Source organism: Marmota flaviventris, chromosome X (genome assembly GCF_047511675.1).
Source record: "Marmota flaviventris isolate mMarFla1 chromosome X, mMarFla1.hap1, whole genome shotgun sequence".
Classification (NCBI taxonomy): domain Eukaryota; kingdom Metazoa; phylum Chordata; class Mammalia; order Rodentia; family Sciuridae; genus Marmota; species Marmota flaviventris.
The window spans coordinates 31,238,762-31,265,522 of NC_092518.1; the positions used below are offsets into that span (position 1 = coordinate 31,238,762).

The following is a 26,761-nucleotide window of genomic DNA, read 5'->3' on the forward strand; positions in this document are numbered from 1 at the left end:
AGAACATTATCCCTATAGAAACTACTGCTTCTAAGTTTTTGGCCATGGAAATGGAAAGAAATGGTAAGAAATGTTGTCTAAAAGTGGATATCCAGACCAGCTGAAATACTAATACGTGCACACATTAGAACATGATTTCAGTATTGCTGGCCGGTTATCTCTTAATTGGAAGATTGCTGGGAGCCATTAGCCAAGTAGGTATGACAATTTCCTTGCCAGTGTACCCCATTTTGCAGTGACATTACATGTAGGTGACCTTGCTCAAGGACCAGGGCGGATTAGGATGTTTCCAGTTTAGGATAATCGGGTTTAGGGCGTTCCAGGTTTAAGATTATTCCTGCTGGGAATAGGGCGTATCCTGCTGCCTGAGTTCCCCTTGAGTTCTCACGGGATTCAGACAGTATATTTTGGGAGATAGAAGCCCAGTGGAGGTGGATTTTGGGCAGAGAACGTGGATTTCCCCAGAACGTGATTGTAGACGGCTGGTGTGAGTTCAGGAATAAAGAGTTGCTGTTTGAATCTACAAGCTGTGTGGTGGCTCGTGATTTTGTGCCCAGCCAGACTGCGGCAGAAGATGAATGCCGCTACCTTTAAGTTTAGTAACTTGAGTTTAGAGTTTCTCATCTCCCTTGAGTTCCTTTATGGGCTTCCTTTTGAACTCTGTCTCTATCATCCATCTTACTTAATCACTTTAAGTCTACTTTTTCAATAACCATGTTTGGCACATAAATTTTATTACAGTATTATTAATCCCACTTCTCAAACACTTAATGAATGTGGTAGAATTTGGTTGAGGGCTGCAATGCCAAATCAATGTATTTGGTTAGATATGGGAAGTTACCAGAGATTCCAGCAGTTAAGAGACAATTTATAGCTGTTTCTAGAAAATTCTTCACTTTGATTCTAGTCTTTCTTCTCTTTTTCATTTTTACCTAAGAGAATCGAATGTGCAAAGTATTCATCTACACAAATTTCATAGGAAGTTTACCATCAAAATCTTCTTTGATTAAAATATAAGAAATCCCTCATGTCCAAAATATGGAAGTGACTGGGAAAGGAAATCAGTTGAAAAGGGAGCAATAAATACACAACAATCAAACTAACTGCATTTTATACACTGAAAATTTATGGGAAGACTAAAATTACTCTAGTGGAAATTAGTCTAAATCTACTTTAGCCTCTTTAAAATTCAATATCTAGTACTAGACAGTTTCTTTTCACACACAATTACTGACTGTATACATTAAATCTTTATTTTACTGGAAACATCCTGATATGCAATAGACAAACTGAGAATTACAGGATAGTCAATGAAGAGTACATACAGGGCAGGTAACAGACACTGAGTTCGAAGGTTCTGACAGTATAGTTAGAGCTCAGAAATGATAGTTTAGAAATACAGAAGACAAGAGACATTAAAGCCAACAAACTTGTTAAGAGAAGAAAACAAAAATTTATAAAAACTTAAGTTAACTTTAAAGTATATATTTTTCTTCCTTAAAAACTTATTATACAAATAACAAAAACAATAGAGCAAATCTGCTTGTCAGAATGGAAAGAATGTTAAGAATTAGAAAAGACCATAGTTATATCATCTCATCCACTCTATTTCATGAATGAGGAAATGAGCTTACTGAATCACTTTGCCCATCTGATAAACACTTAAAAGTTATACATACTTTCAGATTACACATTTAAGTAAATCTCCATTTTATTAGGTATACTAATGAAATGGAGAGCTCAATTAGGATGTAAGCCCTGAACACAGCTGTCACTTTGTAGACACAGACTGAAAAATATGTGCTAACATACGTATAAGAACTCAGAAATTCTGATAGCCCTTAAGAATCTATACTATTTTTTAATGGTCTGATTATTAATACAAACAAAATACTCTTGCAGTATATTTCTATTTCCAAAATGTGACTTAATGATGAAAATATAATGTCAATTATCTGTTATGGTCTTTTAATATTTTCTGGTTATAAATTTATAATTTGGGGCAAAACTACAATGAGATGCCAGTTTAGAAGAAACTAATTTTGCAGTGCCCTCCTTCTGCCTTTGACCCCTTAACACAACCTGCATCAGTTGCTTCTTTACCACATGTAAAATAACCACAATACAAAATCAGTTTTTAGTAAAATGAGTGCCAATCGCATGCAAGGTGTTCAAATGATTTAGCTGGCCATAATCAGGTCAAATTTAAAGTCTATTACTTTAATTCCAAATAATGTGGTAATACATTATTCCAGAATTTTTTGGAACCTGGTGGCCCATTCTCTAAAAGTTGTTTTGACTGCACTGGCCTTTTGAACCTCTGCTCTTTCCCCTTTCCCTGTGAGTTAGTAACAGACTTTTTTTGATATGTTCTATGTCTGTCACATTTCATAGATCCTTTTGTTTTGCTCTCTTTTTTGGACTCTTTTCTGTTACCCTGACTTTCCTTCTCTTTTTCACCCATTTCCTGGTATTTCCCCTCTTTTTCCTCATTGTCTACCTCTTCTTCCTCCTCCCCTTCCCTCTCCTTCCTTTCCCTATTCTCCCCTTCCTCTTCTCCCTCTCCTTCCCTTTCTTCTTCCCCCTTTCCTTCATTTTCCTCTTCTCCTTCCTCTTCTTCCTCCTCTCCTTCATTTTCCCCTTCTCCTCCTTCCTCTTCCCCATCTCCTTCCTCGCTTTCCCCCTCTCCTTCATTTTCTTCCTCTCCTTCCTCTTCTTCCCTCTCTCCTTCATCTTCTTCCTCTTCCCCCTCTCCTTCCTCTTCCTCCTCCTCTTCCCCCTCTCCTTCCTCTTCCTCCTCTCCTTCCTCTTCCTCCTCTTCCCCCTCTCCTTCCTCTTCCTCCTCTTCCCCCTCTCCTTCCTCGTCTTCCTCCTCTCCTTCCTCTTCCTCCTCTCCCCCATCTCCTTCCTCTTCCTCCTCCTCTTCCCCCTCTCCTTCCTCTTCTTCCCTCTCTCCTTCTTCACTTTCCTCTTCTCCCTCTCCTTCCTCATCTTCCCCTTCTCTTTCCTCTTTACCTTGCTCCCCTTCTTCCCCAGTTTCCTCTTCTTCCCCATTTTCCTCTTCTCCTTCCTCTTCCCCCTCTCCTTCTTCCTCTTCCCTATTTCCCTCACTTTCCCCTTCTCCTTCCTCTTCACCTTGTTCCTCTTCTCCCTCTCCTTCATTTTCCCCTTCCTCTTCTCCTTCTTTGCCCTCTCCTTCCTCTTCATCTTCTTCCTCTTTTCCCTTTCTTTCTTTCTCTACCCTCTCTCCTTCCTCTGTTTCCCCATCTCCTTCCTCTTCCTTCCCCTCCTCTTTCTCTTTTTCTCTATCTCTTTCCTCCCCTCCATTCTTTTCTCCATCTTCTTTCTCCTTTCCCCCTTCTCCTTCCTCTTCACTTTCTCCTTCCTCTTCTGCTCTTTCTTTTCCCTCTCCCTTTTTCTTCTTCCCATCCTCCTCTTCTTCCTCTCCTTGCCCCTCCTCCTGCTCTCCTTGCTTCTCCTCCCTTTCCTCCTGCTCTCCTTGCTCCTCCTCCCTTTCCTCCTGTTCTCCTTGCTCCTCCTCTCTTTCCTCCTCTTCTTCTTGCTCCTCCCATTCTCCTTCCTCCATCTCTTGGTTTCTTTCTTCCTGGTGGCCTTTGTCCCCCTCCTTTTTCTTCTGTTTTACCTCATCTCTTTTCTCCCACTCCTCCTCCTCTTTTAGGTACTTGCCTTCCTTATCCAGACTCTCCATTTTTCCTCTTCCTCCATCTTTCTCCCCTTCCTCCTTCCCATGCCATTGTTCCACTTCTGAACTACCCTCCTCATAGATTTGGTTCCTTTCACCTTCAGTCCCATCCTCTGCCTCTCCCTTGCCTTCACTCACCTCTGCTCTGTTTGAAAGGTCATCTGACAGGGTTCCTGCTTCCTCCTCCTTTGTTTCTCCTTCCACCTCCACATTTTCCTTATGTGCCTCTACCACTTGCTCCTCTATTCCACTTCCTTCTGAATCCTCTGTTCCTTCCTGCTCCTCTGGTATCTCTGACAAGTGGTCACATTTATAATCATATTTTGTCATGAATCTGGATACTCTGGGTTCAGTCTCGAGTCCTTGTTCGACATATTTTCTGCTGAACCACATGTGATGATCAGTTTCCAGTTCATCCTCTTTCTCTTCACTATCAAATTCTATTGACTCGGGCTGATCCAATATGTCGGCTGTACCCATCTGTCTCTGGCTTTCACATTCCATGTAACTGTCTGGCTCTTCTATCAATTCTCTTTCAGGGTCAAAGATCATATCTTGCTGCCTACTTTTCCTTTCCTGAGTAAAGCCTTTGTCGTCTTCATCCTCAAAATTCACATCTTTTTCTGGTAACTCATCAAAGAACATATCATATGGTAAACATTCTATATTCTCTTTTCTTTCTTGTATATCTTTCAGACCTGCCATTTCCATCAGCTCAGTTTTCTTCTCAGACACTATTTCTTCTCCATCACTTTCCTTTTCTGTGTCCTTAGTATCAAGTTCATCAACCTCACTTTTACTCTCATGTCTAAATATCTCTTTTTGCAAGCCCTCTTCATTGATGTTGGCCTCAGGGTCCTCCTGGTCTGAGTCATTATCTACTTCCTCATCTGTAAACGTTTCCATAGTCTTAGCTGCTTGCATCATGAAGATCCCTTCATCTACCTGTTCCTTATATGCTTTCCCTTCTTTCATTTTTGATACCTCTTCATATTCATATTCATTACTATCATCATCATTTTCAGTACAAGCTGCATGCTGAATCAATTGGTCAACTGCTTCTTGTTTCTGTAAATTTTTTGAAGTAATCATCATACTACTATTAGTTGACAATGGCAACTTTTCTTCTATAAATTACTGCTACAATTTTACATTTTTAAAAGTAGAATAAAAATGTCCAGATAGAATAAAAATATCAGATATTTTTCTGAGGTTTTATTTTCTTTAGGAATAACTTATACCACTTTCTAGGTCTCCAGTATATCTAATTTTGACTTAGTAACATGTATCTGTGTTTGTTTAGCTTTCAGTTTTAATCATGTGCCTTAATTCTGCCAATCACAATTCCAATATTTATTATCTACCCTTTTTCTCAATTGGAGTAAATACTTACATTATGACATTTCTAGATTGATTTTGCAAGATGCTATTTCAAAATTTACACCGCACTTGCATGAATCATTTCAGTATAATTTTTCCACCTTCTCTATCATTTTTAATTTCCAAATTTTGATTAGTCTTTGAGTTCATGAAATCCACAAAATTAATCAATATATGAAAATTTTTAAAACTGAAAAAAATGAGTAGCTTATTTTTAGAAGAAAAAAGGAAAACTGCACATGAAATTTTTTTAAATCTATAAGCTAATAACAATATTTTTCTTTCCTAAACAAAATATTTGTATGAATTTTCAAAAGTTTTACCCTATTATATTCTTTAAAATAATTTGTAAACATGAAAAATCACTAAAAAGAAAAAATACTTAGGGCAAAATGTAAGATTTAGGTAAAAACTATGAAATCACACATTGAGATTTGAATGATATATCAACAATATAAAAATAATTTCCTGCTGAACAAAATAAGGCAAAACCAAATTGTTGACCTAAATTCTACAAGTTAATTAATTCAAATATTTGATGAATTTGGATCTCTGGATGGTAAAAGCTCACAAAATCAAATTTTATAAATTGTGATGAGTGTTAAGGCATAGGAAGAGGTTCAACTTTTACCAAAGAAATAATTAAAACAGGACAAGTTATGAATTAACAAACTGATATAGAGAAATGGTATAACAAATATGTTTTACTCACTAAAGTAGGCCTGATAGAGCCTAAACTTAAAAGGACTATCTAAAGTATGAAATACATATCAGCTTAAAAGGAAGTACTTTTCTATTATGTTCTAGGTCTGTCATTTCAAAAGTGCTAAAACTTGAAAGTTCTTTCCAGAGCCCTAAGAGAAACAGGCCCAACAGTCAGAACTGATTTCTAAATGTATGTGCCTTTCTTTTCCCAGAACAGTAAGGCAGCCCAGAAGAGGCAGAGCCCAGAGTCTAAGAGCAGAGAAAGGAAAGAGGAAAGATGGAAGTATAGTCAGTAACTAAAGCAGTTAACATTCATTGAGCTTCCACAACTGCGGTGGAAGCCATATTCAAAGGCATGCTGTTATTCACCATGACTCTCACTGATATACACAGGACTAATGAAGACTGGCTCTAAATTTTTATGATTTATCAAGATGCTCTTTCATTTCAGTGGCTTTGGTTTGAAGAATTTTTATCTTAATATGGCAAAGACACTAGAAATAGAAAATGTTTTTTACAGCCTCCTTCCTTTAATTTACATTTCTCTGCTTTATTTTCCTAATCTCCAAACTCCTCATCCTTTTATCCCACTAGTTCTTAAAGCCAGGGAAAGCAAAAAATCTAACGGAAGGCCTTTATTTCTCCAGGGTTGTGGAAGACATAGACTACTCCTTCCTCTTGCTATTTGTTATTCAGTAAAGGTCTCCTTTTCACCCATAAACAGTCTCGAGTTTCCAAATATTTATTTTAATCATGTTTTATGCTATCCATTCCTTGATAAATTAAAAAGACAAATCTAAAAATTAGAAGTGATTATCAAATATTTTTTACTGAAATCACAAAATAGCAGACCTAGAAAAAAATGTTAATATCACCCAGTAAAGTCAGCATAGTAATTCACCCAAAGTCATATTCAACCAGTCAGACTCTGATAAACAGTGGCCTCTTTCTATAAGTAAGAAATACAATTATGAACTATTGCTAGACAGAAGAAAATATAATTATCACAACTTAAGTTAGTAACTCCAAAGAACAAATTTCAGTAATGAAATTCTAGCATTCTTGCTGCATCACAGAAAATACATACCAACAGAACAAGCCAAATGGAGGTCATCTACATTGTGCTCCTCTGTCCTTTAAATTCTTAAATAAATGAATACTTACCTTTCTTGTGGTCTTCCCAGAAACTTTTCAAAGCAAAATAATTTAAACTGTTCTTACCTACCATAATAAAAATAACTCTCTATATTATACCTTTTGTTTTTGAATTGGCGAAAATGTTAATGACTTGTCATCAGAATTCAGGTTCATCATATGTGTCTGAAATAAAAAAGAAGTATATGTTCTCAAAAATATAGACTATATATAGGCTAATGCAGGCTATATATATGATCGTGCATTCTAAATACACACACACACACACACACACACACACACACAGTAAAATGAATGCCAAACAGTTCAGACAGTAATATAATCTACTCTCAATTGCCATGCTAATGGTGTTAAGATAGAAATAAATTTTATCATACATTAATTAAACTTTGTTTGCTAATTTTTAACCAATAAAGTTGGTTAAAATTAGCAAAACCAAAGAAATAGTTTTTTTGTGCACGAGAATATAGAAGACATATACATACATGTTCACACAACACATGAACCAAAATTTATACCAAACTCATCTACATAGATACAGAATCATTACCATATTTAAGATATCATTAGTTTCTTCAAGGCTTTCTGAATCTGCTGCTGAAGAATTTTCTGTCTCTTTCTCTTTGGTCATGTTATCTTGAAAAAAGTCTGAATGATGAGAAGGAAAAAGGAAATCCAGATTTCAATAGAAATATAAAAAGCAACTAGACAGAAATTCTATAATACAAAGTGTGAGTACAATTTTACCAAAGGTCCTTTGATTTAATGTCAGGGGAGCTGAATAGAAGTCAACCACAGTGATAATGTGTTTTAAAATCTCTTTTTCAAGGTTTAAGAACTTTGACACCAATTAGATAATAACTGTATCATTCATATGGACAGGTTAATACTGTTCCTTTGGGATACCTACAACCCACATATTGAGCACTGGATGCTAGCCCCAAGAAAGGTCCCAATCACCCATATATTCCTGGCTTTTTACCCCAGTGTAGCTCCCCTATACATCATATCAGGCTGTATGGCCAATTAAATAAAGCAGACATAACTATGATGTCATTCTAGCTCTGCTTTGCTACATGCATGCATGTTCTCTCTTTTGGATCACTTGCTCTGGAGGAAGCCACTTTGTGAGCATCTTTACATAGAAGCCTATGTGAAGAGTACAGGAAGCCCTCTGCCAATGGCAACATGAATGAGCTGGAAATTCAACTAGAGCCCTGTATGACAGTGTGACTTTAACTCGATGAGTGAGCCTGAGCCAGAATTACCCAGTTAATGTGATCCTGGATTCTTGACTCTCAGAAACTATGTGAAATAGTGTCTGTCATTTTAACTTGCTAAGTTTTATGGTCATTTTTAAATGTAGCAACAAATAACTATCTCAAGTACCTTTCACAGAAAATGGCAAGTTATTATATCATAAAGCAGAAAATTAAAAGTCATAAGCTCTATTTGACCTTACATTTTTCTAAAGTTTCTCACTATATCCTCTTTGATCACCTGTCCATTTATTTGAGGGGAGTTTCTTAAATGAAGTCTTAACTACAAATGCCAGTCCACACTGATCTCTCCATTTTAAATCTATTCAACTCCATGAGCAAGTACTCATTTTGTATCTATTCCATGTGTTGTAATATGCAGAGACAGTAACTTAAATTTTAACTGCTAATTCTTTTGTTGTTCATTATCTATATTTAAGTTTTACAATAGATGTTGATATACATAGACTATAAGTTCATTAAGAAGTAGTAATTATCAAGGGAATATAAAAACATAGAGGAAAGAGAAATCACACATGAATGTTGGGAATCAGGAATGGTTTCACTAAAGAGGTGCATGGAAGGATGAGTAGTGTTCTGAGAGGCAGGCAGAGATAGAGCTGGAAAGGGAATAAATGAATTCCCATTCCTAATAAAGCCAAGGAGTAGGAAGAGAAGCACATGGAAGGAAGCAACTTGTGTTGAAGGCTGCCAATGTCCTAAGAACATATACTCTTTTGTGTGTTGGATTAATCCTATGATAACAAGAAAGGTTAAACATTATATTCTCATTTTACGAATGAGAAAAGTATACTTAATTTACCATTATGGTACCTAATGTCAATCTCAGGTCTATGTAACTCCATAGCCCATGTTCTTTCCAGTAAGTCAGACTCTGAATTGCTCAGTTTGATCAAAATCAGGGGTTACATTTTTTTTTTCTCTAAAAGACCACACAGTAAATATCTTATGATTTGTGAGCCATACAGTCTCTGTCCTAACTTAACCTCTGACATTGTAGAATGAAACAGCCATAGACAACACATGAAGGAATGGGTATGAATGGGTTCAAATAAAAGTTTATTTACAAAAACAGGTGGCTGGCTAGATTTGGTCCATGGGTCATAGTTTCCAGACTCCTGATTTAAATAGAGGTTATAAGAAAAAAAGGTTACTGAGGGAGAGAGAGAGAGCCAGAAAAGCAGTTGGGAGTTATAAGGAAACATTTATTTTCATAAATATCAGGGATCCTCTGAAGACAGTGGAGCAGATAGGATCTGAACTGGACTTAAGGGAGATTAATGTGAAAAGTGTTACACTGGATATACTGGAGGTAAGAAAATGTAGGTTTAGAAAATAGAGTAGCTTTTTTTAAGCTGATGGCTTTGTCTCAGATGAGAAAACAGAAATAACTAAATATGATGTGCTTGATCTTCTCACCAACATATACTATTACCTAAATTTGTGCCCAAGTTCTCATTTTCCTGTTAATGTAAAATGTCTTTCCTATTACCAAAGACTGCTCTGTATGCCAGCCTCTTCTGTCTTCCAAGAGCTTTTGTCTCCTAGGACTACCAAGATCTCCTGATTATAGGTATACACATGTGTTCCAGTTTTTCCCATGGATCCCACAGTTCCCTCTAGCTGCCTGCCAAGTGTTCTGGACTATCTCATGACCAAATAAGCAAAATAATGATCTACACAGCCTATCTCCTCTTCACTTCCTCATTCCCTATTCATGCTTTAATACTTATCATTCTGGCTTCTGTGATCTTTCCCTGGAACTGCTCTTTGTTGAGGTCACCAGTAATCTCCAGGATACCAAATGCACTGGATGTTTCTTTGAGTTCTTTTCCCTTAATCTTTGAGCAGAGATTTGCATTCATGCCTCTACTTTTTCCTAATTTTCCTCCTCCTCCTCTCTTACTGACTGATGAGATCAAGAAAGATAAATATTCTTATGTCTATATCCTGGTCCCTCTTCTCTTCTGACTCTACTCTCTGTTGATTTCACCAACTTTGTACATTTTAAATACCATTTCTCTACTGATGGTTTCCAAATTTTATCACTAGTTCAGAGCTCTTTTCTGAACTTTAGGCTATTTTTCAACCGCCTGCTTAATATTTCCATTTGCGTGTCTCATAGACACCCCAGGCTCAATTCTTAAATTTCTTCCTCAAACTTGTCCATCATCCTATTGCTTAGGAACTACCCTTGATTCTTCCCTTTATGTCATCCCTATGTGTAATCTATTAATATGATAAGCAAGTCTAGTTGGTTATATGTCTGAAACATATCATCTCAACTGCAAAGACCTTGGTCCACACATTGCTATCTCTTGCAAAAAAAAAAAAAATCTGACAAGTATTTTTCTTCTTCTTCTAATATGGCTTCCCTAGAATCCACATGGAGGTAGAAATGATCATTTTAAAATATCAATTGGATTGGAACATATCAGTCCACTCTTTAAAACCCACTAATTGCTTTTTATTGTATTTAAAACCATTCAAGCTTGACACAGTAGTGCACACCAGTAATTCCTGCTACTAAGTAGGTTCAGGCAGTAGGATCAAAGTTTGAGGACAGCCTCTGCAACTGAGAGACGCTGTCTCAAAATAAAAAAGACTGGGGATGTAACTGAGCAGTAAAGTATCCCTGGGTTCCATCCCTAGTGACATACACACTAACACACACACACACACACACACACACACACACACACACAGAGAGAGAGAGAGAGAGAGAGAGAGAGAGAGAGAGAGACAACCATTCAAATTGAATAGGCTCTTTCTGGCCTATAAACTGAGGAATAATTTTTCACTGTCTTTTCTCCAACATCATCCTGTTCTGTCTTTTCCCTCACTTTAGAGCCCTACTGGTCTTTCCTTTTCTTTGCCTCTTATTTTCTCTGCCAGGAATGCAACTACTGTCAATTTATGTGGCTATTTCTTATCCTTTATGTTTTAGCATGAATGGCATCTTCTCAGCAAGACCTACCCTGATCCATTTTCTTCCCTTATAAAGACAAAAGTCTGCAAATAATTTAGAACAAATCATATTATATACTGAGTATAACTTATAAGCTACTTATTATAAAGAAAGTTTTATTAGTCACAAAAAGATAGGGGAAATTTTTCCTTTTGATCTAGGTACAAAATTATGTACATATTTACATTTAAATCTCTTGAAGTGGGAAATGACTTTCTTTCCCCAAACCACATACTTTTCTTCCCTGTATACAATGCTTGTCAGAATCTACTACTATACTTTCCATGTCTAGGACTGAAAAGCATCATTTGACATTGATTTTTTTTGGGGGTGGAGGGTCCTGGGGTTGAACCCAGGGGCATTTAACCACTGAGCCACATCCTCACCCCTTTTTTTTGCATTTTATTTAGAGATAGGGTCTCACTGAGTTGCTTAGTGCCTTGCAAAGTTTCTGAAGCTGGTTTTGAACTTGTGATCCTCCTGCCTCAGCCTCCCAAGCTGCTGGGATTACAGGTGTGTGCCACCGCACTCAGCCTTGACACTGATTCTTATTTCAAAAAGACCATACAGGAGAATTAGGGTTGTAGCTCAGTGGCAGGGCACTTGCCTAGCACATATGAGGTACTGGGTTCAATCCTCAGCACCACATAAAAATAAATAAATAAAATGAAGGTATCGTGTCCATCTACGACTTAAAAAAACAACATACAAAAGTTGTGGTGAAGAAACTCAGCTCATTATCAAGGTCCTGTCTAGATGATAGATCGCAAACAATAAAAAGTATGTGCCATGGTTCTTAATTCCCAATGTACAGGTTTATCTTTCTCTTTTCTTTTTTGGTACTGAGGAGTGAACCCAGGGGGCACTTTATCACAGAGCTACATACCCCATCCCTTTTTAGTTTTTGAGATAGGGTCTCTCTAAGTTGCTTAGGGCCTTGCTAAGATGCTGAGTCTGGCTTCAAATTTGTGATCCTTCAGCTTCCCAAGTCACAGAATATGGGCCTGTGCCACCAAGCCTAGCCAGGTTTATCTACTTAAATTTCAAATCTACTTCTTCTGATCTCCTGGTCCTGCGCCCATCATCCAAGCATACACCCTCTAATACCATACAGACACTCCTTCAAGATATAAAGTCTATGAACACAATCATGTGGAAGAGGTGTATAGTAGTAAAAGAGTTGGGATTACAATTTAAAGCATGAATATCTAATAGGGACTGAGATAGAGGTGTTACTGATAATCATAAGTATATTTATTTAGGGGTTTCTAGAGGTGATGAGCTCAATGCTAAATATTTTACATGCCTGATATCACTTAATCATTGAAATCATTCTCTGAAGTAGGCATCATTAAATGATAAGGAAACTGAGGCTTAGATTTAGTCACATAGTTGATAAATGTCAGAGCTGGCATGCAACCCTAGATCAATTTTAATTCCATATCCCATGCTTTAACCACTATGAATCACTGCTTAAATACAGAACTTGACATAGATCCAGAAGACCTGCATTCAAATCCTGTCCACTTCAGATATAAACTGACTGACCTTGGGTAAGTCACTTGATTTCTTCAGGTCTAGCTTTTCTCATTTGTAAAATAAAGAATATAATTCCCACTTATTTCATGAAGTTGCTTCAGGTTTTATAGAAAGTAATATAATAATGGCATGCATATTATCCATTACTCTATAAAGACATGCTGCTATGGTTACAAGATTCATTGATGGTGCTTTGTATTTGTAAGGGTATTTCTGGGTTTGAGTTCAAGTGGGTGATATCAGGCTCTAATTGGGGATGAAACAATTTAATGAACTGGAGAAAACATCTTAAGATAAAACATGAAAGCAATAGGAATAAAAGGCACATTTCTCCTAAGAGCAGGCAGGGTGACAAGTATTACCTGGATCCAGTGGCTCCGTGAAGTCAGAGGTGCATTTCTCTGAGAGGTAATTAATAGGCACAGGGAAAGAGATTGAAGAAGGGGAAAAATAAGGTACTGAGGCAGTCTCCTCTAATGGAGGTAGTGTTCGAACCATGTGAATAGATTCTGGGGATTTCTCCTTTAAAATAAAATAATAAATATCTGTCAAATGATGTTATATATAACATTGGCATAAATTTCCTTGCAGTTGCTAAAAATATTTAAGAGAAAGAGTCCAAAGTCTACCAACATTCCATAACATTCACTTCTTAATAATCCCCAGGGGATCAAAAACGTTTTGTTCTGTTGTTTCTGTATCTTAGTTGCTCTAAATTGTCAATCGGAAAGCCTGTTTTTCACATTTTGGGGAAAAAAAATGTGTGTGTGTGTGTGTGTGTTTTCTCTGCTTTCTCTTATAGAAACAAAAATTTGCTCATGAGATATAAAAAATTACAAAACATGGGTGGAATATTTCTCAACCTTTCCATATATACTTTTTGTAAATAAAAAGTCACACTTAACTTTTACTCCAAAAGGAAAGAATTTAAGAACTTAAAGTAATTTTCAAAGAGGAATTTCTCCTTTAAATATTTGGCATTTTCATTTTTTAAAAAAGTATAAGTGTCACTGAAACAGTAATTTTAAAGCACATGAGAATCTCTAAATTTAATTGAAAGAAAATATTCCTTTTCTCCAACTAAATTCCTTCTTGGTTTTTCATGTTTCATAGTTTATAGTATATAACCTTCCACCACATGAGGTCTAACTAAAAGATAAAAGAATATAGCATTAGGCAAGATGGTGAAGTCCTAGAGATGTGCTGTACAACATAGCGCTGTGCCTATGTTAATAATACTGTATTATATGCTTAAAAATCTGTTACATGGGTAGATCTCATGTTCTTACTACAATAATAGAAAAAAGGGTGTGACAAGTTAAAGTAGAAGATGAATCACATGAAGTTAAAAAAACAATGTAGCATCTACTCTGAGGTGTAAGAAAGGTCTGTAAAAGGATGCTTTGTATACTATCACTGTCTACAAGCAGAGGTTATCCATGATAATTTGAATTGTCTAATTTGTGTCTTTAATGGCTTAATTCTGCACTCACTCTAAAAGTCCAAAATCTTCAGCTCTAATCACTTTATTAGCAATTTTATCTGAGAAAAGCCTTTGATTTTATAAAGAAAATAGATTTTTTTCTTCATGTTTTCTTAGCAGTGCTATACAATACTATTATATAGAATAGGCCACAACTGTACCCGCTCTCTTCGCCGCAGACGTGCTGATAAAGTTCTATGCAGTAAATTTCCTGAGGTCAGATCAGTGGTGGACAGAGAATTAGCTGCAGGTGAGGAAGAATCACTTATTTCATCAAATTCAACTTCTCCTGATATATTGAGCCGTGGAGTGGCAAAAACTAGCATGTGACATCCACCACAGGCAACCTGCAAGCATAAAGCCACAGAAAAATTAATCAACATTGGATTCAAACACAAATGGATTTTGTAACAATTATCAGGTCAGCTACAAGAAATTTACTTAGTGTTACACAGCAGACTTCCTAAACTGACCGACTCACTGATTCTCTTTTAATCTCTCTTCTCCCTCTTTTCATTTAGATATACATGTGTGAGTGTGCATGTATACATCACATGTCTGAATTATATCTATGTGAATTAATGTATATATTCTTTAAACACTACAATTGAAAATTAGAACAAGTTTAATTCACCATTTGCTTTCATTTAACATAACATAGAGGGAAAAAGTACTTGTCACTACATGTTTCATTACAAGTTAGAAGGTGTTGTATTTTCAACTGGGAGCAATATTAAAAACTTTTAAAAACTATTCAGAGAAGATCTACTGGGAAATAAAATGAGCCAAGAATAAAACAGTCTCCTGAGATAATTATATATCCAAAGCTTTTTCTTTACATGAATATTTTCTACATTTAAAGCTTAAAAGACCTTAGAGAAAAACAAGAATTCACAATGATGGAACAATGAAAAAGAATTTTGAGATATCAATGGCTTCTAAGAAAATGCCAAAAAAAGATCCCATAGTGTATTTTGGGGGAGGTACTGAGGATTGAACCCAGAGGCACTTTACTACTGAGTTATACCCTCATCCCTTTTGATTTTTTATTTTGTGATAGGGTCTCACTAAATTGCTCAGGCTGACCTCGAACTTGTGATCCTCCCACCTCAACCTCCAGAGTCACTGGGACTACAGAGGTGCATTACTATACCTGGCCCCAGTATTTTTAATACATAGATTCTAGCCATTTTATAGTGTTTTGACTATACCTTTCTTTTATAATATTTTCAAATTTAAAATTCATGAACAATTTTATTTATCACCTTTTGAAGTGATAATCCCTGTAAGATTATAAACCCAACGAATGAGGATTAGTTTCTTCATCACTGAATACTCTGTATTCCTAATAATTAATCCAGTATCTTGCACATAGTCAAATCAACAAATGGTGCTCCATAGTATGAGACAATGCATCTTTGGAGAAGTAAAATTATTGTCAAATAAACAGAATTTTCACTAGTCTATATAGCTCTTAACTAGCAAAAGTATTAGAAACAATAGACATACAATGTGTGATGGTAATGTTAAACTAAAGCCACACATTCTTATCTAAATAATATTTAGTCAATAAAACATTTTCACACCTCTTCATTTGTTATCAGATTCCTCTGGTACAGGATTTGAGAGTCTCAGTAACATTTAATTGCACAAATATTTACTGAATACTACTGTGTTTCAAGAGACAAATGAAAATACAGCAGAAGAGTTAAGATTGCAACAAAAAGGAAAATGTTAAAGGAGGAAAATTAGGAAAGGGGCAGATTTTCAGAATGGCATAATGTATGAAATTTGACTTTTAGAAACTAGTTGTATTGAGTAGATAAATATATGACAGTCTCTAATATAAACACAAAGGTAAGTATTATCTATGAAATACTGAAAGACTCAATTATAGAAATATAAAAAAACATAAGGAGGGGAATGTGATAACCTTACCAAATGAACTGTAAATTTCAAAAAATTAGAGCACAAAGTTGGAAAGAATTGATTGGTAAAATTCTCCAGTCCAAGTCCTAATTTTCCATGTCGGCCATCTCCAAAAGTATACATAAGGCCTACATCTAAAATGCAAAAATAAATAATTAAATAAGGAGAATTATACAAGTGTTACTTGCATTCATCTGTTTATAATCAGATGAATATATTAATTCACACTGCAGTTATAATTTTCCCATCAAATTCTACATTGAATACTCTGGTCCATTGATCTTTCCACTTACACTGATTTCTATGGTCCTATGCATAACAATATGCAGTAGATATTCTGAGAACAAATCACTAAACCCTGGTGGTTGGTGAAGTTGATGCCTTGTGGTGCAAGAAATTATATGGAACACCAACAATACAGCATGAGATCTTGTGATGTACATCATATTCTCAAGGAGAAAGAGATGCTTGTATTCTGATCTCTTATGTTGTGATATAACCTATTTTATTTTTTCCTCAGATCACTGATTGATCAGTTTCTCAACCTCAGCACTACCGACAGTTGGGCTGAATTATTTTTAGTTGTGAGAGTTGGTCCTGTTCATTGTAGGATGTTTAGCAGCATTTTTGGCCTCTGCCCCACTACATGCCAGTAAAACTCTCCTCTGCAGCTGTGACAGTCAAAAATTTCTCCAGACATCACATCTGTCTCCTGGGGGGAACAAAATTGTCAGTGGTAGAGAACTACTGACTTAGATCAATCCAACTCCTCTCTTTTCTTAATTAGGTTCCTGGACTGAATAATGCTGCCTAAAGAACTGCCTACCATAAGCCAATCAATAATGCTGACCAGTCCCTATACCAATAACTGGGTCTCATCTATAGCTGAGCTGCTGATAAGTGATCTGGTTACTTCTCTCCAGTTATCTTTTTTTGCCTGCTACCATAGCAGATATTCTGAACCTCAGCTCCTCTTCTCAGGCCTCTCCTCCATATACTGCATCTCAAGTGAGGTAAGTGCCATGGAAGCAGAATTAATGAGTGACAATGTGTGTGCAGAGAGGGATTTCCCTATAGTTTGAGGATTAGGGAAGACATTCAAACTGAAACCTAAAGGATGACTAGGGTTTAGCTGGAAGAAGAAAGGAATGAAGAATTCTCCAGGCAGAGTCAGCAGTAAGTAGGAAACACCTGAATCAAGAGAAATCAGAGCTAAGACAAGAAGGTGAAGGCAACCAACAAGCCCAAAGCACAAAGGGGAAAGTGTATGAGATGAGTCTGAGGAGGAAGATGGAACCATACCTCAGAGGATTCCATTAGTTCAGATTATAAATTTTTGAATTCTAAAGGCAAGAAGAAGCCAAATGAATGGTTTTAGGCTGGGAAATGATTAGATGATATTTAGAGACTTCTGGTTTAAGAAGGCAAAGTAACTGCCTACCAAGAAAATATATAAAAATTGACTGAAAAAATGACTGTAAATAACATAATTCAATAAAGTGATAAGTTCAAAAATTAACTTATAGAAATAGATTTGTATAAATAAGCAATAACCAGTGTTTAGATGTGTTAGCTCTTATAACTCTATTTCCTTTCTTTATATACTCTATTACTGTTATCCCTTCCTCTCCCTTCTTTTGATCCCAATTTCTTTGTTCAAAAGTGATTTTTAAGGCTTGCCTTTCTAATTTGATTATCTTATGCCTCAAAAACTAAACTCTGATCCAAGCTGCCTGAGTACACTTCAAACCTCAGAGTGATTTAAAAAATATGAGCCACTGGCTATAATGAGGAACTGATAAGAACTTATAGATAACTCAGTATACACATCTCATCAGTCTAGAGGGGAAAAAAACTACACTTGTCCTCTGGGGAGGACAGAAGAGCAAAAAGGCAAGTGAAGTTTATGTTCAATTATTTGTGATATAACTCTTTTCATTAAGAAGAAAGATACTATGAAATTTTAACTAAATAACCTAATTGTATATTAGATGATACATGAAAGTTTGTTTACCCATCAATTGCAATTTGGAGTTGATGAAAAATGGCAGTAAGGACAGAGAAACTGAGATTAGGACCCCACAGTAAGGGACACATATCAATTCTAATGAGACAACAAATGAATAACATTTCTTTACATTCTATACAGTACTATTTCATGCCATGTTAACAAGAACATAAATAATTGATGATAGGCAGGTTATCCTCTCTGAAGAGTTCTGTGGGGAAAAAAGAACTGTTTACCTTGTGTGTGCTGATTCCTACACTTCCCCTAACCTGTTATCATTAGATGAGCTCCACTGTAGCAGTAGCATTTTTAGAAAGAGGGAAAAAAGTAGAAATACAAGTATCTGGATTATTTCAATATACTAGATGATTTCTGAATATTTGGTGCTTTATTTCATCTTCAGATAGAAATAGTGAAATTACAGATGGTTTTCTTATAAAGCACTTAAGTTTGTGGAGTCTATCAATTACCTATAAGTAAGTGACTGAATTATTTCGGGGAAGCATTTTCTTGAGTTCTACACTATTAGCAGAACCTAATTTCTGAAGTTAAGAAGCAGGCCCAAAGGAACATCTCCCTGGATAAAGAGAAGCCACAAAATTGAGAGATGTATTCACTTGGGGGTTTTTGAAGTACCTTTCTCTCTACCACTGTGGAAAGAGGAGTTATTCCTGAAAACGCCTCCTGGTGGCAAAAGCAGCATAAAGAATTTACTCAGCCTGAATATAGCTCTGTCACAATGAACATGAGAATGTTCTTCTGAAAAACTTCTTTCTTTCTTCCCTGTGGCTTGCACAGCGTTAAAAGCCTTCAATTTCAGTAGGATTCTAACTTTCCGCCAAAGTACAGTATATTATGGTCTTCTGACATCAGCTGGTCTATTTTGAGGTTCTAAATCTTCAGATCTTTTACTTTTTTTTCATGTTGGGGATTGAGTCCAGAGTCGCATACATGCTAAGCATGCATTCTATCACCTAACTAAAACCCCAGACCCTACATTTATTATAAAATGAATTAAAATAATCAAAAGGACTTTACAACTTTATACTTTGGGATATTAATAAAAGAATTCCAATTTTCTCAATTATTAATTCTTTTACTTAAGTTAGATACATTCATTCCCTATATTATTTAGTTTATAATAAAACACACCCAGTTCTAGAAATATAAAACATAAAAATCTAATCCATACCTGTTATCAAAGCTGTGTGATTTTCTCCACAGGCAATATAACTTACTCTCTGGTCCTTCATATTTGCAATGACTTTGGGTTCTGAAGTTTCAAAAAGAAATGTGCCAAGGCCCAGCTGACCAAACTGCCCTAGCCCAAAGGTATACACAGTTTTCTCTGAAAGGAAAGGCACAATACAAGAAAAGGATTACATGGAAGCAGACACTGTCACCATCATATCTAAAAAGATTGTGACATTCTTCCTTTTATATAACAAAGGTAACTTTTCTCTGAAAGAAATACTAATTTAAGAATACTAATACTTTAGTATCATTTTTTCAGTGATAAAGACAAAAATCAAAGGCACACAATTAGTTGCGTGCGGCAGTGCATACCTGCAATCCTGCCTACTTGGGAGGCTGAGGTAAGAGAATCACAAGTTGGAGGCCAGCCTTGGCAATTTAGCAAGACCGTGTCTCAAAATAAAAAGGGCTGGGGATGTAGCTCAGTGGTAGAGCATTCCTGGATCCAAACAAAAACCAAAAACGAAGAAATAATAAAGAAAAGGTACACACTGTAAAAAAATTATGGCAGGTGTTCAGTTTTATCTTTCATATCCATAACCACAAAAGGAACTTCTATAAGTAAGAAACTGATACAATAGAAGATACATAACTCAAGGAACTAACCAACATGTCCCTATAATTACCATGTCAATTCAAAAATCATAAATTTTCATAAAGGCAATTTCTTTCACTGCCACAAATAAAAATGTGAATAGTGTCTCCTACAAAAATAAGCTTCTAACTTTTAAAAGAAGTTTAATAAATCTATTTTATAAAACATAATTTCTGAAAATAATTTGCAGAGAAATTAAGATTTATGATGGATATGCTATATTCAGTCACAAGTAAAGCTCCTTTATTAGGAAATGCAATGCTGAAGAAAGGACAGGAGAAGCTTTCCTCTATACTGATACTTTTGGGGTGAATACAAAGGACCTCCAATAACTCCATTAGCTCATATATTTTCTAGAAATGCACAAGTACAAAAGCAGGATACATGCATGGTGACAAATGGGTTCTTTTAGACACAATTTCCCTGGTCAATGTGTTAGGAAGTACAGTGTCCTTGGTTCAATCATGTGTAGAAAGAACAAGAAATCTGCATTAGGGCCCAAACTCAAATCGTGGTTATTACCAGCTGTGGCAAGTAGATAAGTTTCTTAGATTCTCTGATGTTATAATCTTTATTTATTTCAGGTAGATTTGAAGACATTTAGTTTTAAAGAACAATTTATCTTTGAAAAAGTCATCATTTAATCAACCCATCTAATTCTGGCAATTGCAGGGGTTACTGATGAATTCAAAACTGTCTAATACCACATCATTTTACATCATTTTCTGCCTAATAAGAATGTTTGCTTTATCAGTAAAACATAGATATTACTCCTTATAGAAAATATGCTGTGTCAAGGATATGAAGCCATACTGAGGCAATGGCAAAACACATTCTTGTTTTAATATAAAAAATCTTTTAGTTAATTAATAACCATGTGGTATATTTCCAGTTCTAAATGTTCAGCTTAACAGTAGAATGTTGAGTAAATTAAAACAATTATTTACTGTTACTTTATCAACAATTACTCAACTTTCCTTGGGCTGTCTGATATTAGCCTGTGAAATGAGGCCATTTAGGTAGGCAGCTTAATCATATTTTAAAAGTTTCATTTTATCCTGTTAGGTTCACTTTCAGGTGCTTGGATGATTAGTGATGACAGCAGTTTCTGGTTTTTAAATATCTAAAACTCTTTCAACTAAAAATAGTACATATAAAAAACTAATATAATTTTTGGCCATATCACCTTTGTGATATTTAACAGTGCAATTTATTACCCTGTAGAGAACTCAGGTTTGTCCAAACATAATCTAGAGAAGCTAAATTATCATTTGCCTCAGGACCCACAGACTTCATTGTGGACCCCTCTTATAATTGGCCTTTCTCATCTTTTGGTAACTGCTATGGGTAATGTAAAAGATTACATGTATCACTCTGTCTCAGTGTGTCCCAAGTTCCAGTCTGGCCCTTTCTCCACAGCAGTCCACTGTTCCTGCTTCTGAGGAGAAACTATAATCATGCCATCACTACAAGCCGTAGTTGTATTTTCTAACCTACTGTGGTCACATGCCTATAGTACCTTTTAGATAAATTGATCAGCAATGATCTGCTTATCTTTAAAATGGTTTAATGAGTGATATCCAAACTGATTGTAAGATCAGAGTTATAGACACAAAAAAACAAAGTTGGGGAGGGCCTCCGTAGAATCATCTAATCACTACTTAAGTGAAAGGAATGATATAAGAATAGATGATTACTTATTTTACCGTAAGTTCTCAGAAAGTATTCCATAATTTTCTTAATTATCCAATTTAGTACTTAGTGAAAATGATGATCAACATACTCTTCAGGTCCATTTCTTCATTACCTAGGACTAAATATTAAATATTTCTATCTAATTCCAGTACACAGGTTCCTCACCAGTGGTGGCTAATAACAACAAAGCTCTTCATTTCATAGATTCATGGAGCAATGTGGAAAATAGGCAAAATAGTGAATTTTCCATATAGATAAATTTGTACAATCTAACTAAATATATTTTATTACAAAATTAGGAGCTTTTGTTTTGAAAATGTTCCTTATTTTATGACATGATAGTGAAAACAGTCACTTTTTTCAATGCTCATATTTAAGCAAATGCAAGTCAGAATTTGACAACCATCTGTTATTTCTCATTATTTTTCTAACTTAAAGTTTAAATTCTACTTAAAAAGAAAACAAGTTTTTCACTGTTTCCAAGGTTACTTATAATTTATACAAATTTTATCTTCATATTTTCCCCTGTATTACAAGTTTTTCTCTTCTATTCCCCTGTTCAGTCTACCACAATCAGAAAGACAGGATTTTTTTCCTGCATCTGTAGTAGAAACCTTTGCAGTAAACAGTAATTGCTCCAGATCTGTCAATAAATATATCTCATATTTAAAAAAAAAAAAAAAAAAACCTTCACTGATCTGTGAGATCCCAAAGTGCAAAAATCTGGAGAGAAAAATCAATTTCTGGAAACATGATTTGTAAACTCAAAATCAAATTCACAATTTAAGTGTATTCATAATTTTAAAGAAAAATTTAAAGTATCATTGATTACTTTCTTGTTCACATTATATATTTTACAATATATAGTTGAATGGTTTATTATAATTATATAATCAATATCTGTGTCATTCCAAATAATCTTGAATCACCCAGTAAATTTTCTATGTTTGTAAAAACTAGAGAAAACACATAATGCATAAAAACTAAGTTGTCTTTTTAACTATAGATTAGATTTTCAAACAATTTATAAAGATTTAATTTAGAATACATCTTTTTAAATTACATGAAAGCTCATTTTGTAAGCAGGAATTCAAAATAATCTTAAACCTTAGAATTATTTCCAAATTTAGAGTAGAGGTTTTGAAAAAATTATTTCTAACTTAGAAAAGATTCCATCTAGAAGTTGTAATTCTGGGTAACTAAAGTTTAATAAACATGACTGGGACTAGAATAGGAAGTCAAAGAAAAGAAATACAACAAAGGAAAATCTAAAGATAAAATACTGCTCCTCCATTTTGCAGCATTAAAAATATCATCTAAGAATTGGTTATTCAGAATTTGTCTAGAATACTTCTAGCTTTAGGTTACTAAAGATTAAGTAGTGACTACAAACTGTTAATTTCTTAAAACTCATGATAATAATTCACTATTTAACTACATTACTCCTATATTACTCATCTAAAATAAATCTAATACTGAATAAATTTGAGAACATCAATTTAGCAGGCATATTTTCAAATGTGAATATATTTCAATATATTGACTAGAATCCTAAGAAATGACATGTCACACACCAAATATGAAATTCAGAAGCCAAAAGTGACATTACTATTAAGGTTCTAATTTTTATTAACTATAATTTAAAAACTTACCACTTTTTAATGAATTACTATAACAATGTAAAATCACAAAGAAATCCCTAAGTTATATATTGTGACTATCACAAAGAATTATCAATGACGTGTTGAAAATAGCATGAACAGGGAGCTTCTCCAAAAGAAAGCATTTTAGGAAAAATAATATCAACTTTAGATAGATAAGTAAATAAACATATATATGAAGAAAACAGTATGTCCTTGAAAATGAGCTAAAACAACATTATTTTCTGACATTAAAGGTATTTAAGGCCATGAAGATATCAATTATGTTAGCAGAAACAATTCGACAAGATTCATTTCTTTCTACTTAAAAATTCTTCCATAGGCCAGCAATGTATATTAACTATAGAGTTAAAAGGTGGGGATCTTAGATGGAAGGCTACTTCCATAAAGAATCTAAAAGAACCAAGCTCATAAAAGCTAATAATCAAATGGTGGTTGATAGGAGCTGGGGGTGGAAGAAAGGGGAGATGCTGTACAAAGGTCACAAAATTTCAGTTATACAAGGAATATTTTAGAGATCTGCTGTATGATATGCCTATTATACACTTAAAATTTTGCATAGAAGTTAGCTCTTATATTAAGTATTCTTACCACAGTAAAAAAAAAAAAAATCATCAAAAAAATGTCATGAGCCACCCCAAGAAACAGGGATTCCACACATACCTGTGAGAACTACAGTATGCCCTCCACCACAAGCTACTTGGATCACCTTCTCAGGAATTTTAGCCACCAGCTGGGGTATTCTGTGATTGATTAGCATCTGACTGGGAAGACCTAACTTTCCATTCTCAGGTTCTCCAAATGTGTACAGCTCGCCATCCACTATTGAAGAAGGAAAAGTAGAGTGATCAATGATGGCATAAATATGAATAAAACACTGGTCTTGTTAGTATATGTTCTCAAGCTCCATAAAAAATTTAGACAATGAAAACTTACTAAATTTGACCTTTATTGAGATATTCTTACTATATGGTAAAGAAAGAAACTAGATTTTCTTTTTCCCTTGATTATTTTACTTCAATAATCTTCATGAATTCATGACTATCACTACTAATAAACCACCAGAAAACAGTTTTAGCTCTTTTGCAAAAGATATCATCTTCTGCTCAATTTTTTTCCCAGTGCTTAGGATAGAACCTTGGGCCTCCCAAATGCCAGGTAAGTGCTCTACCACTGAGCCATACCCCCAGCCCTCTGTTTGCTTTTAATAAAGCAGATGACTAGATATTAAGCTCCCATAACTACACAGATTTTTGTTTTTATCATCATGGTATCCCAGAAACCCAGCTGTGTCAAGCACAAGAATTTAATGAATACTTGTTGAATATATGCTTTCTATGAAACTCATTTTAGAAAACTCACTTTATTTGTTAAGTACAAATGTCGAGTGATTCTTAAGATAGCAGACTTTACAGTTAGATGGCACTTTCTCCAGACTCTCTTACCCTAGGAGCTCCTAACACTTATGACTGCCTTGTATGTACTAACACTAATGATATGCTTTTGTATTATTCCACTTATAACACTATATTATGACTGTGAGTTTCTTGAAAGGAATTTTATAAATTTCTGTAATACTGCCACTTACTCATTGAGTCATACTGAGCAATCACTGTGCCTGTAAAATGGGAATAAAAGTACCTATGATATAGGGTTGTTATTTAATAGGAATAAATTAATTAATGCATTCAGGAATACTCTTTAGAACACACAGTCAGTGCCCAGATGTTATGAGTTGCTACTACATTCTCCTCCTCCTCATGTGGGTTTAGAAAAACTGGGTGCCAACAAAAGTCCTTTAGGCCCATAGAGTCCAAAGATCAAGGTCCAAATTATGGTTCTGCAACTCAGCTGCAGCACCACCTTGAATAAAGCATGTTCTAAACCTGCTTCTGCATATGTAATCAAGAGACACCACTGCCTCTCTCACAGAGTTATCATGAGATTAAGTGAAATGTAATTTGTACTTGAAACACGTTGTAGATGGCAAAACCTTATACATTTTGGAGTGAGTAGACTGTAAACTCCTGAAAGATAAGCACTTGCTTTAATCAACCTGGCATTGTAAGAAACATACTTTAAGATGACTTGTACATGGTAAACTGCTGAATCATTTCTTACAGTGTCAACTTTTTAAACCATTTACACCTACAAAGGGTTAGAAAATACATTTCCTGTAGCTAACACTAAGACCCTCTTTAAAGGTGAAGGTAAGTGCTTTTATCTGTATAAAACATTCAATTTAACTTCAAATTCTTTTTCTTGTTTATATATAAAAATAAAATAACATCATGATAAAGAAATTGTAATTTCATCTTACTCATTTTTACTTTATTTCAGTCTACTAATTTTTATGAAATCTGGATTCCTCAAACTACCTACCTGGCTCTGATATCTGCCTTCTCCAAGATTCTGACCTTAACCACCCTGCCATGTGTCTCTTCTCCAGTCTCTGAAGCCTGTTCCACACATCCCTGCCCTGAGTCCCAACAGCCCCAGCTCTTTACTTATATTCTCTATTGTGTTGCACATAACTCCCTCTTTACTATATGGTCCATTGGTTGCAATGCTCAGACCCCAACTATTAACACATCAGATGAAAGACATAGAAATCAGTGATAACACCTGAAAAATCCACATATTTTATTTCAAATATTTTAAATTAAATATTTTATATAATTTAAAACCATGAACTTGAATTTAGAATGTGAACATAAGCATTCAAATACACAAGTAAATTAAAAATTTGTAGGAAGCCTTAAATGTGACTATCTCGGTGATATGTTCTGCATTTTTATTAAAAATTAAACTCTTCTTTTTGGTCTCCCAGCTTGACATACCAAGACAAAAAGATAACTACAGTCCTTTTCTATACAACATTTTTATCTATCATGAAATATATATTAAGTAAAATCTCTTATACTTGGATTATTTCTAAGATGTGTAAAAAATTGCTTTAAACTATTAAAGTCATAAAATAATGGCTAGTGTGAAAATTACTCACAATTCATATCAGTTGTTATAAATGAATCTCCAGCAAAATGTTTAGTATAACAGTTCATGGTATATACATTTCTGTGAATATACTAAAAAAAATCTTCAACTGTATACTTTAAATGGGTGAATAGTACAGTATTTAAATTATATCTCAATAAAGCTATTTTTAAAAAAAGATATAAAAACAAAAACAAAATAACTCAATATAATGCTTGCTGGCTTAAGATAACAATTCTATGTATTCCTCTAATGGCTAAAGCAGAGTTTATTAATAAACTTGGCTTCCTCCCTTAGTATTTATTAAGTCTGTGCAATAAACCAGAGATACAGTGATGAACAATACCAACAGTCAGTGTTGAGAGCCACAGCCGAAGGGGCCCCAGCAAACTTCCAGCTGCCAGCAAACTTC

The 26,761-nt window shown here is 34.9% G+C and overlaps 1 protein-coding gene across 3 annotated transcripts in view; it reads right to left on the reverse strand.

Moving 5' to 3' along the window:
• Rpgr (retinitis pigmentosa GTPase regulator) overlaps positions 1-26,761 on the reverse strand; it is a 56,418-nt gene that overhangs the window by 20,127 nt on the left and 9,530 nt on the right. For 2 of the 3 annotated variants that reach the window (XM_071606852.1, XM_071606851.1), the window contains exons 7-13: positions 24,019-24,177; positions 19,343-19,498; positions 16,152-16,276; positions 14,375-14,560; positions 13,093-13,252; positions 7,494-7,591; positions 7,043-7,108 (exon numbers count right to left, since the gene is read on the reverse strand). In XM_071606852.1, coding sequence (XP_071462953.1) covers positions 7,043-7,108; positions 7,494-7,591; positions 13,093-13,252; positions 14,375-14,560; positions 16,152-16,276; positions 19,343-19,498; positions 24,019-24,177 — 950 coding nt within the window. Of the gene's footprint in view, positions 1-2,215; positions 4,772-7,042; positions 7,109-7,493; positions 7,592-13,092; positions 13,253-14,374; positions 14,561-16,151; positions 16,277-19,342; positions 19,499-24,018; positions 24,178-26,761 lie in introns of those variants that run through there. The other variant, XM_034635268.2, reaches the window with a different exon arrangement.